The sequence below is a fragment of the Pithys albifrons genome, chromosome 28 (assembly GCF_047495875.1).
Source record: "Pithys albifrons albifrons isolate INPA30051 chromosome 28, PitAlb_v1, whole genome shotgun sequence".
Classification (NCBI taxonomy): domain Eukaryota; kingdom Metazoa; phylum Chordata; class Aves; order Passeriformes; family Thamnophilidae; genus Pithys; species Pithys albifrons.
Window position 1 is genome coordinate 2,524,742 of NC_092485.1, and position 12,584 is coordinate 2,537,325.

Here is a 12,584-nt window from a genome sequence, read left to right on the forward strand (position 1 = left end):
TTCCTGTCTTCTCTCATTCACAGGCTGATTCAGAAGTAGCACAGGCAGGGAAGGCAGTTGCATTATACTTTGAAGATAAACTTTCAGAGATCTACCCAGACAGGACCTTCCAGCCTTTGCCTGAATTTGAGCAGGAAGAGGATGATGGGGAAATAACTGAGGACTCCGACGAAGATTTTATACAACCTCGTAGAAAACGCCTAAAATCAGATGAGAGACCAGTGCATATAAAGTGATCTAATGCTATGGACCTGAAATTTATTGTAAAAACTGTTATTTAAGTGTTCCTGGAATATTATCATGCCTGCAGTGGCCATCTTGAAGAAGCTGATAGCTTTTTAAACAGTATTAGATTACAAAAAAACACTTGTACAGAAAAACATTCGCATCAAAAGGGGAAAACAAAACCTGTATTGTAAATTTTTTGGTGGTTTGTATTTTTTTTTCCTTGATTCTTTCTTTTCCTGATGGAGGGGACACACTCATCCTGGTCTCACAGACAGAGGTGGAGGAATGTTGAAGAGGAGCAGATTTGCTCAGAGATGTTCCATGTGCAGGAAAACGTTCTGCAGGACTGGACCAAGACAGTGACTGTACCTTGCATTACACTGCAGTGTAAACTGTGAGCAAAGCTCCTGAAACCCCTCTCTGTGTGAACTCAAGTGTGTGTTGGCCATGGCTTTGATCATCTCATTGAAGCAGAATTGTGAATATAACTGGTCTTCTGTCTTGACCCAATTATTGACCTTTTACTTTCTTTACTCTTGTTTTGTGTACAGCAAAAGGAAAAAGAAAAATATCATTAAACTGTTTCGAATTGGCAAGTGCAGGAATGTGAGTTTTTGACAGATGAAAGACTGAGCTGGTGGCAACAATCTCTTTCAGCAGGATGAGGTGTATTTATTAAAATCCTGTACCCTGAACATTTTAATGGAGCTCATGGCAGGAGTCTCAGCGTTGTCATCTGTCCCTGATCCCCCTGATGAGGCAGAATGTTCTCTCCAGTATTCATTCTCTAGTTTTCTGTACTTCAAATATAGACTGAAGAGGTAATAACTGGTTGGGGTGTTTTTCCAGTCTTCCTAAATATCAGTTTCTAATAGACCACTCGGCAAACAATAACCTATTAACTACCAAATGTGTAAAATTCCTGTATTCACTTTGTCTTATTTGTAAATAGTGAATTGAGATTTCTTGCAGGTCAGCAACATTTGCTGAACTGTTTTTAAGCTAATATGTATTCTTATTGATTGTTCCTATCAAGAAAAGATTTGTAATATATGCTATTTCTAACATTGCATTCATTTTGAGGTTCTGTCTTATTTTTCTTAGAGTATTTCTCAGAACTTTCTTCAGAAGCAGCTTGTGAGTGAAATGTCCAGAAAGATTGGAGTCAGTCTGAGTTTGGGTTCCCTGTCCATCCACTGAACAAAGCACTTGCACAGACCAGGATTTGGCTTTGAGTGGTTTCTGGTCAGAGTGAAAAGAGAACAATTTCCCCAATTCCCTGAGTAGCCCCTGAGGCACCTCTGCAGTGCCTTCCCCTTGTCCCTGTGAAATCAGGGTCATCACAAGGATTTAGAGTTTGAATGTTGTTCTTTTTTACTGGCAGAGGTCAATACTAGAAATATTAAATGCCATTTCTGGCCTTCATATTGATCTTGCCACAGAAAGATGAAGAATTCATGTGATCAGATGAGCTTGAGTTGACAGACTCTGAATTTGCTGTAATTTGTGTGAATACAACAGTTCTGTGGGAAATCCCTGGGGGTTTGGTGTGCTCAGCAATCCCTGTGACATTGTACACACTTTACCATAATGGTAAAGACAAATATTTCAGCACAGTAGCAGATTTGAGATATGCTCTCAACAGTCTTTTTATGCAAATCACTGCAGGTTTGGTTGCTTTTTATAAGAACCAAATCTGTCCATTGGGACTGTCCCCAGTGCCACAACAAATGAGGGCACTGAAAGTATTTGGAACTTCAAACCCACTTCTTTACTCAAATGTTGCAGTTCAACTGCTAAGGATTTTTTTTTCCCATTTCTCAGATATTAACACAGTGATGGTTTCAATTTATATGTGAAAGGAAAAGGAACAAAAGGAATTGCACTTCAACCTCTTCATGTGACAAGGAGCAGCAGCTTTGCCCATGGGAAGGCTGATGTGTGTGAATAGGAAGGACACTGGGAGTGACAAGGGCTCATTTCATGGCTCTGTGTATTTGCCTGTCGATGCATTTCTAGTTCCTCAGCTTCATTTGGCAAAAGGAATATTATTAAAGTGATCATGAAAGTAACATTTCTGTGGCTTCTCTTCCATGGGGGGCCCTGTTTTTAGGTTGCTCACACTCTCTGGGCTCTGGGGCTGTTCCCTGGCACCAGCCATGGGTTCAATCCTGCAGAGCCTGAGCCAGGGCCTGGCATGGGCACTGGGGGATGCCCTGGGGGCAGAGTGGGGCAGGAGGAGGTTTGTGCTGCCCAAACAGGACCCTGTGCCTGCCAGCCTGGCCCCAGAGCTCATGTTTTGGGACAGCCTCTCCATTCCCTCCAACAGGCAGGAAACTTGCCCAGCTCTGGGTCAGCCAGTTCTGCACACCAGGAGTAAAGCTGAGCTTGGCCTCTCCAAGTCTGGGCTCTTCTGCACAGCCCCCACTGACCCCCCTAGAGCTGGTCCTTCCATCCAGCTCCCCCCCTGTGGCATCCACAGGACTGGGGGAGTTTTGAATGTGTGCAAGAAATCTCAAAGTTTATCTTTTACTTACAAATCTTTCCTCCCTCCCCCCTTCATTTTGGAACTCCCAAAGCAACAATTCAGTGATGATTTTGAAAGGAGCAAAGTTGTATTTAACATACTTGGAAGGGTAGGAAAGCTCTGCTGATCCATTCCCTGATCCTGCAGGGTTGATGTTCATCACAGGAGTGGGAAGGGTTTGCTCAGGGAATTTTTGGTGCCTCATTAACTTGGTCAGGAGCAAATGAATGGGTTTGTGTTAATGAGTCACAGCATTCTCTGAGCACCTTCTCCGTGCCAGGTGCTGTGTGGGAGTGCTTTTCCCTGGGGATTTGGAGCACAGGTCACTTCAGGAAAACTTGGAAAAGAATGGCAAGCCCCTTGGTGTGATCCCACTGCTCCAAAGGGGCAGCAGGAGGAGTTTTAACTGCTGTTTAAAACAGTCATAAAAGTTCCTGCCTCAATTTTTGTTGGGAATGAGCCTGAAGTTTAATGCAAAGAAGGAAAAGGCAACTTGGTGTTGAAATCAGAGTGCAAAGGGCACAGTTGGGCTTCTCCATTGCCTCAGAGGTGTCCTTGTGATTCCTGATCAGTGTTAATTCCACCAGCTGTGCGGGTTCAGGGCTTTTATTTGAGTGGCCCAGAGTGTGACAAGGCAGAGTTACTGTCCAAAAAAAGGGTGTCCCCCCAACTCCTGCCAGCAGAAATGCCCAGTGCAGTGGGGAGAGGTTGTTGTCACCCTGTGTGGGATGTCCCCACTGCTGGTCCTTGTGCCTGTCACCCCCTGGGGGCACTGAGATGTTTATGAACATTTCTGCAGGTCATGGAGCCCAAAGCCTTGAAAAGAGCCAGAATTTCTTCTTTAGCCTTATTGGCTGAGCTCTGAAATTTGGGTTATGGCAGCAGGAGTTTGGAGCTCTCTGTGTACTCTTGGCTTTTCCTTGTTCTTCTTAAGCTCTTCCTTGGAAAAAGCAATAAAAGTGCTTTGTGTGCTGCCTGTCAGCACAACAGGAGTCCTTTCCTTTGGATGGTGGTTTTATAGGGAAGTTTGTATGGATAGCACCAAGCCTTGCTCTTAAAAGCAGAGTGTGCAGCAGTTACTGACAATAAAGTGTGGCATTTTATTTAAAAAACCAGGGAAAGCTCCATATTTTTTTAAGAAGTAGGTGTGGGAGTAAATAATGGAGGTACTTTTTTAAAATAAAAATGTATATGCCCCAGTTTACACAGACATATTTCAGATGGAATGTAAGGATTGTACCTGTGGGTGGGGTGATTTATCCTCTCAAAGTGTGTGTACAGAAACTCTTCCATCTCCTTCCAGTTTGTTTATGGGGATCCAACTTTCTATGCTTTCTAAAGTATCAGGATTGAATCACCTTTCCAAAATTGCAGGAAATTTGGGAATCTTTGTTATAAAATGAACTATAAAATGTCTGACGTGCAGTTTTGGCCTTTTCTATGGAGTGATCTTTACAGCTCGAGGCTGCTGCCTGGAGAACTTCAGGAATTTCTACCAGGAGAGGGACTGGAATATTTTGGAAGCTGAACTTGTTGCAGGATCCAGCTGGGCAGCAAAGGGGGGATTTTTAGGTTCAGAACACCATGACAAATGTATATAATCCTATAGAGATCTGTGCAGTTCCAAGCTTGTTTCCCATGTCAATGTACTCCTGGAAGGGTTAAATCCATGGCATTCTTTGGTTCTTTCTTGCTCCCAGTACTGGAACTGGTTCTTTTTTGCACATAGTAAACTTGGCTCATCTTTTGATATGATTCTTCAAAAAACCCAAGTGCTGTTTCTGTGATATTGTACTATCTGAATCCTCATATTTAACTTTTTTTTTTTAAAGAAAAGTTATCGTTTCTAATTGTTCTGTTCCTGTGGGGTTTGCTGGTGTGTAATTAAAAGAGAAATTTTTCTTTCCTTGGTTATTTAATACTTTATCTGCCTGTAAATATCTCTTGTTAAGTGCTCTGGAATGTGCTGTAGAAGTTGTATTAGCTCAGTTTAAAGCATTGTTTGAAAACTATTTTGTTTTGGTTATTTCTATTAAATCCAAAAAATCACCCTTTCAATTCGAGTTCCTTTTTTTTTGCACATCATTAGAGACAGATTCCAAAAGACTTTTCTGACACCTGCAGGGTGGGAATGGGGTGAAATTTGGGCTGCAGGAGCTCAGACATGCCCAGCTGGGGCTGCAGGACACGGAGAGGAAAGGATTTGGCACATTTGTCACCTTGGGGTGAAACAAAAGGATTGGAAGGTTTCTCTCTTTTTTTTAGTGCTGCTGAAGATTGGAGGAGTTTGTTCCAGAGCTGATGGGATGGGATGGGATGGGATGGGATGGGATGGGATGGGATGGGATGGGATGGGATGGGATGGGATGGGATGGGATGGGATGGGGTGGGGTGGGATGGGATGGGGTGGGGTGGGGTGGGGTGGGATGGGATGGGATGGGGTGGGATGGGATGGGATGGTGTGGGATGGGATGGGATAGAATGGGGTGGGATGGGATGGGATGGGATAGAATGGGGTGAGATGGGATGGGATGGGATAGAATGGGGTGGGATGGGATGGGATGGGATGGGATGGGATGGGGTGGGGTGGGGTGGGATAGGGTGGGATGGGGTGGGGTGGGATAGGATGGAATGGGATGGAGTGGGATGGGATGGCATGGGATAGGATGGGATGGGATGGGACAGGAAGGGACGAGATGAGATGGGATGACATGGCATGGCATGGGATGTTTCCCAACAGGGCTGACCAGGGGGTGGTTTTTGGGGAGTTGTTCCCCATGACCCTGCCCTAATAAACCCTGTGGAAACGAACAGGGAGCTGAACTTGATTGCTCTGTGACTCCCCAAGGTGACACCTCCCCTGCCCTCTGGCCCTGCCCTCCTGTGGGAAGTGGCTCTGTGGGCACGGCCTGGCCAGGGCCAGGGTGTTCCTTTGCTTAATAAATGTGTGTCCTGCTGTACCAGGGCCCAGACCATGGAGCAGCACCAGTGTGGGTGCCCCAAACTCCAGGGACCAACCCCTGGGTGCAACTGCACTGGAAGGAGTGAGGAGGATGAGGAGGCTGCTGAACTTCTGCATGCAGTGAAAAAGCTGCACACACACAATGCTCTTGTGTTCCTTCATCCTGGGACTGCAGACTGGTGTATGAGCTGAAAAATGCCCTTTTTTCTGTGTGGATGTCACTGCTGGAGCAGCCTCCTGACTCACCAGCACTAAGGGCAGAACTGAGCTCAGAGATCCTGGGCTATAGCTCAGTTCTGCAGCTCTGCTATTGGAGGCATGGAATGATTGCAGCCCTGAAAGAAGAAAGTGGACTGAGCTTCACCTAAGCTAAAATTACCTCTGAACCTTTTTGCCACCTGTGAGAGACCTGGTAACCTGGAATGCCACCCAGCCTGGAAGGTGTGGCTGTGCCCCCCCCAGCCCGAGCAGCTGGTGAAGGCTCCAATCCAGGCAGGTCTGTTGTGTGTCTGTAGCTCAGAACTGACTCCAATTCTTCTCTCAGTGCTTATTCTGTGAGTGCCTGAGGTGGTTCAGTGTCTCAGAAGCCCCATGAGGAGGGGGTTGTGTTCTGGGGAAGGCTCAGTCCCCTTCACTAAAAGCACAGACCTGTTCCTGCCCAAACAAAGATCACCCACATTCACACCCAGCCCTGGCAGGGGCTCTCCAGCCTTTGCAACCTGGAGCAAAGGAGCAGCTGGTTGGTTTGCTCCTAAAGCTCTGCCCTTCAGAGGGTTTTTGCTGCCAGCCCAAGCACTGGCAGCACGAGATGGTGGCTCTGCAGGTGCTGGGCATGGCTGGATGTCCTGCTCACCCCCTGCCCCCTCCAGAGCTGGCAGAGGAGGAGCAGAGGGGAGGCCCTGCAGGGGTGTTTTGTCTCTCTTTGCCAGGGGCTGCCCTGCTGTGTCCAGAGCACTCCCAGCTCTGCCAGCCCATCTGCTCCAGCTCTGCCAGCCCATCTGCTCCAGCCCTTTGGGTGGGTTGTTGTTGGGCTCTGTGGCTGGAGTGGCATCTGTTGTGTTCAGCTCCTCTGTTTGACTCCACTCAGTCCCTGGATTCTCTCTCTAGGTTTGCTTGGATCTCTTTTCCCTCAGTGTCCTGGCTTTATTTCTCCTGGCTTGCTCCAGTGGCCCCAAGCTGTTCATCCTCTCACTCAGTGCTGTAATCCAGTTTTCATTCCCTCCTCCCCTGAATTTCCTCTTCCCATCCCAAAATTCTACCAAGAGTTACAAACTGCTGCTAAACTGTTCAACCCCTGCTGCCACTGCAGAATTCACATCTATTACAGAATCCCAGAATGGTCTGGGTTGGGAGGGACCTTAAAGCTCAGCCAGTGCCACTCCTGCCATGGGCAGGGACACCTCCCACCGGCCCCCAGGTTGCTCCAAGTTTATCCAGCCTGTCCTTGGACACTCCCAGGGATGTGGATGTCTCTGGAGACATGTATGTGATTTTGGGGTCACTGTCATCTTTCTCTGAGGGTTGAGATGATGAGCCTGGAGCTTCAGAGCACTGACCTTCTTTCCCCTTATTCATTTCTCCCCATGTGAGCTCTGTGGATCCCTGCAGTGCCTGAGCAGCCTCACAGGGGCTGAACTGCATTCCACAACTTCTCCTGTCCTCTGCTCCATGTTAGTGCAGCAAATGGTGCAGAACGAGGCACTTCACTCTGAGTAAATCACTCTTTGCCAAATTACCTTCCCAGGCTCTCCGAGGGCTCCCCTGCAGCCAAGTGCTGGGAGATCCCATGTGGGTAATGCTTGGGAAGGAGGGGAATGTCTGCTGCATTAGCAGGGGTTAAAAACAGGGATAGAAATTCCTGCTCCTTTCATGAACACGTCAGAGATGAGCAGGTTTGGCACAGAATTCAACAGGCAGATCACACAAGGGTCTCAGAACGGGGCACTGGGGGACTCCTCACCAAGGAACTGGCAGGGTGTGCAGGGGGGCATCTGCTGCTTCATCCTGACAATGATGCCCATCTTCCATCCCTGGAAGTGTTCAGGGGTGGACGGGGCTTGGAGCAACCTGGGCTGGTGGGAGGAAGGTGTCCTTACCCTGGTGGGACCAGCCCCACCTGCAGAGCCAGAGGGGACCAAGCTGGGCTGGGTGTCCATCCCAACCAACCATGCCCAGCACCTGCCTTGGGCAGAGCATCTTTCACAGACAGACAGACAGACAGACTATTCTGAGTTGGAAGGGACCCACAAGGATCATCGAGTCCAACTCTTAAGTCAGAGGCCCACACAGGGGATTGAACCCCTGACCTTGGTGTTATTACAACCAAGTTTTAACCAACTGAACTAAAGGCTGATTTGTATCAGACACAACCACAACAGCCTTTTGTGGGAGAAGAATCACTCAGGAGTGTTTGAAAGTCACACCTTCTGAAGATTTCCATTCCAGGCTGTGCCCAAGCTGTGCCAAAGTGGCATCTGTGTGCCTGTTGTGTGTCTCCTTCAGGCCACCTTCCCATCAGGAGAGGGTGAGCTCTGGAAGTGCCTGGAACCCCCATTCCTTTGGAATTGTGTTTGGAGCCGTGCCCTGGGCTCTCACCAGCTGCAGCAACACAATCTGAGCCCTGGGACTGAGAGGGGTTTGCTGTTCTTGCAGAATTCCCCACTGAAATCTGCTTCCTCTTGGAGCTTGTCTGAGTCTCCAGGCAATCCCAAGGGAAGTTCTTTATCTCTGTTGGCCCAGAGGTTTCCACAGGAAGGGGATGTTGCAGGAAGTCCTGGCAGATGGTGCAGGGTCCGTGCTCAGGGTGAGTTCTGTGCTCTAAATGAAGGCAGATTATCTGCCCACCCGAGCTTTCATCAGCTCAGGCCACAGGGGTGATTGAGAAGCTCAGAGTGTTTTGGACAACCACCTTCTACACTGGACACACCCTGAGTGAAGGAGGAGATCCCAGAGTGCAGGTCATGCATCATTCCACCAAGAATTTGGGAACTGACTGTTCATTCCTTGAAATCTCTTACATGGATGGTGTCACCAGATGGTGCTCTTCCCACAGCCCTCTGCACTGCTCTGAGGGAGCACGTTCTGTCTTGGGAGGAACTGGTGGCTTTGAGCTCTGCAGGTGGGAGAGGGACCTGCTGAGGGCTCCTCCTCGTGGCTGGGCTGAGGCAAAACTGTGAAAATATTTGCATTGTTATCGAGTTTCTGGGACATTTTGGCTCTTCCTTCAGCACTCACTGAAATTGCTGCTGGGGCTGTGGGTACTGCACGAGGTCTGGTTCTCCTCTTGGGGCTCCTCCTGGGGCTCCTCCTGGTTCTCCTCCTGGTTGTGCCACCTTTGTGCAATGCTCTCCTTCCCTCTGGAAAACATGAGCAGTCAGAATGTGCTGCAGCATCCAATTCTCTGCTGGGTGACTGGGGAGTTCTCCCTCCCTGTTTGGTGCCCAGAGCTCAGTGTGGTCTCTGTTAACTCCTCCCTTTCTCCACTCCCTTTCAGCAGAGAGTGGTCTGATGCTCAGTGAGCTGCTGGTTCCTGGGGGGGGGCTGTGGACATGCCCAACCAATTTAATCTCCTGCTCAATTACAATCAATCAAATTCTCCTCCATTTACACACAGACACGGGATCCTTTTAGTGGCTGAGCAGAACAGAAATGTGCCAGAGCATCTGATTTGCTGCTGGCTGCTGAAAACTGAATTCTGGGGGAAGTAATTTGATTGTGCTGTTGGGTCTGGAGACTCTGCCTTGCCCTTTGCTTACAAGGATCTTCTTGCCTTTCCTGGGTGACCTGCACAGTGAGTGGCTTCACAGGAATCATTCTGGAATCGTGTCTGAGATATGTTTTTTGGGGCCACATCTGCAGGGCAACACAAACCAGTCTGTGCTTCTGATTCTGTTGTGGGTGTTCCTGCTGTGCCCGTGGGCAGCTGGCAAGGGCACCCTTATTCCAAATGGCAGGACCTGGCACTCCTCTTTGGAGGGATGTGGAGCTCTGGGAAAGTAGATCCAGCAGAAAGCAAAGCTCTGGCTCTGTCTCTCTGGGAGGATCCTTGGGGAGATGGTTGCCAGCACATCTGTCATTTAGGATTCTGTCTGTTGTCACCTGTGGAAGGAGATTATTAAGTAGTGGAGTGATTGACAAGGGTTTTCTCTCTTTTCTTTTTATTAATAGGAGTATTGCAGATGCTGCTCTGGGCTCCCAGGAGAGATCCCTGCAGAGGATGCTCTGAGGGTGAGCTGGGAATGGAGCAGATGTTTGATGCAGCTCTGTGTGTCTCCAGCCGGGAAAACCACTGGGATTGGTGGCTTTGGGTCGTTTGAAAGGTTTGGGATCATTGTCCAGGATGAGCTGGGAATGCCTGTGCTGCTGAACCCACAACCTGCCACCACATTCCCAAGGGCAGGGAAGTGCTTGGGGGAGCAGGAGAGACAGGCAGGGCTGTGCTGGTTTAAAGGTAAACTGGCAGGAGAAATGAACCCAGCTCAGGAGGGATTATAAATCAGAGTTACAATTTAATAAAAATATTACAATAAATACAATGACACAAAGAGAAATTGGTTTTAACCCACAAAATCCAGCAGTGTAACCCAGCCCCCTGGGGCACAAACACAGGGGGGTTTGGTGGCCCCTGTGCTGAGCCCCACGTGGTTCCCCTCAGTCCAAATTAAAAGGAAGGGACAAACCTGTTGGTACAGGTGATGCCACAGTCTGGTCAGAGTGGTGGCTCCTCCTGTCGAGGTTCTGCTCCTCCTCTGGATCCAGTGAGTGGTTCCCCAAGTCCCCAAACCCCAAGATTCCATCCCCTCAGGTTTGGGTGGAAGCCCCCAGTGCCTCCCCCAGGGCAGGGAGTTCCACACTGGGGGATCTGACTCTGGCAGTCAGGGGGGATTTTGGAATGGTTGCTGGCCCCTGAGCAGAGCTGAGCCCTCAGGTGGGTGTGGAGGTGCCAAGGAGTCCCTGCAGGGCAGTTCTCCCAGCTCCTCTGCCAGGCTTCTTTCCCAGCCAGCTCCCAGCCTGAGGGCTCAGCTGTGCCCTGGGCAGCTGCTGCAAATGGGCCATTGGTAACAGTTCCTGGGCAATGGCCCAGAGGGTTTAGAATGCACAGCTTTGGTCACACCCACACAGGGATAAACTGGTCCCACCTGCTGAACTGAGACAAGGAGTTAAAGAGATTGGTGGCCAAAGACTTGGTGCTGGGCTGGGCTCAGGTGGGCTGGACAGTGGGGAGATGAACTGAACTGGGTGATGGGGAGGGTGATGTGGAGGGATGCAGGGTGAGGTTGGGAGGGGATGAAGGATTATGTGGGTGTTAATCTGGGGGGATGTGGGACAGCAGCACTCCAGGAGTGGAGGTGCAGCCTCTGGAAAGCACCTCTGGAGAGGAGACAACTTGTGTCCTTCAGGCTGGTGGGTGGGAAGCAGCAGCACAGGGAAAGCAGCTCCTGCAGATGGAACAGGTTAATCAAAGAGCTCTCAGGTTTCTTTTCACATGTTAATATTCTCTTGCAATGAAAATATTACAGGTTTTTCTCTCCCAGGCACAATCACACACCATTGGGTTTGTTTTCCCCATTATAAAATACTGCTATTTTTATTACTTTAATTTCCACTGGGAGGGATAAAAATAACCAGAATACAGCAAATACTTTGTAAGCACACTGGGGGAAAAAAACCCTCCTCATTTCCCATTACAGATGTCACCTCAGTGTGTTTCTTCCAGAAGGCTGATATTAAATACATTCTGCTTTGTCTTTTGGTTTCCATGAAAACACTTGTGGTTCAAAGCCTGTGCTAATCCCAAGGAGAGCTGGGTTTGGGCCCCCCTGCCCTCTGTGCCAGGTGTTCCTGAGAGGTGGTTGCAGATGGATGTGTTCAGCCTCTCACTGTGCAGACACGTGGAATTTTTCCAGGGTCTTTTATCCAGCCCTGCCTCCTCTCCTGATGGAAACGGTGCTGAGATAAAGCCAAATGTTCTGTGCTCTGGGGCTGTTTCAAATCTAAAGACTCCTCATCTTGTGGCTGCTGGACGTGGGAATTGCTGACCAAGCCCTTGTCCTGCTCTGGAAACACTGAATGCCCCCAGGGCACACCTGGAACCTGCTGGGATTTTATATATGTATTTTATATATACGTATATATATGTATTTTATATATATGTATATATATTCTATATATATGTGTATATATGTATATTTTTATATATCTGTGTATATTTATATATGTATATTTTATATAAACATATATATAATGACATATGGCATATACAAAATATATATTACATATTATATAATGTATATTATATAAAATATATTTATTATAATATTTTATATATAATATTAAATAAACTATATTATATATTTATATATATTTTTATATCATATATTTATATACATTATATAGAATATATATTATATGTTATATTATATAAAATATATTATATATATTATAGCATATAATGTATATTATATTATATATATTATATATATTATATACATGTTATTATATGATACATATTATATATAACTATATTATATATAAATATATACTATATATATTAGATATTTATACATATTTTACAAATATTTCTATATATGTATTTATATATATACTTATATATTTTATATATTTTATATATTTTATATATTTTAGATTATATAGATATAGATATAGATATAGATATAGATATAGATAAATAAATACGTGTAAATAAATAAATAAATAAATAAGAGAGAGAGAGTGTGTGTGTGTATATATATATAAAATGACATACATATTTATATGTCAAAAGGCTCCCTGTGCTTCCCTGAGCTCCAGGGGCTGAGGAGTGTGGGACAGCAAAGGCTTCCCAGGAATCTTCAACACTTTATAACC

General features: G+C 46.9%; 1 protein-coding gene across 2 annotated transcripts in view; it reads left to right on the forward strand.

The window, feature by feature from the left end:
* The window catches only part of TRIM33 (tripartite motif containing 33), a 40,395-nt gene extending 35,582 nt beyond the window's left edge, over positions 1–4,813 (forward strand). For both annotated transcript variants that reach the window (XM_071578491.1, XM_071578492.1), the window contains one exon: positions 24–4,813. In XM_071578491.1, the coding sequence (XP_071434592.1) occupies positions 24–236 (213 nt within the window). In that variant the 3' untranslated portion in view covers positions 237–4,813. The remainder of the gene's footprint in view (positions 1–23) is intronic.
* The last annotated feature ends 7,771 nt before the right edge of the window (positions 4,814–12,584 follow it).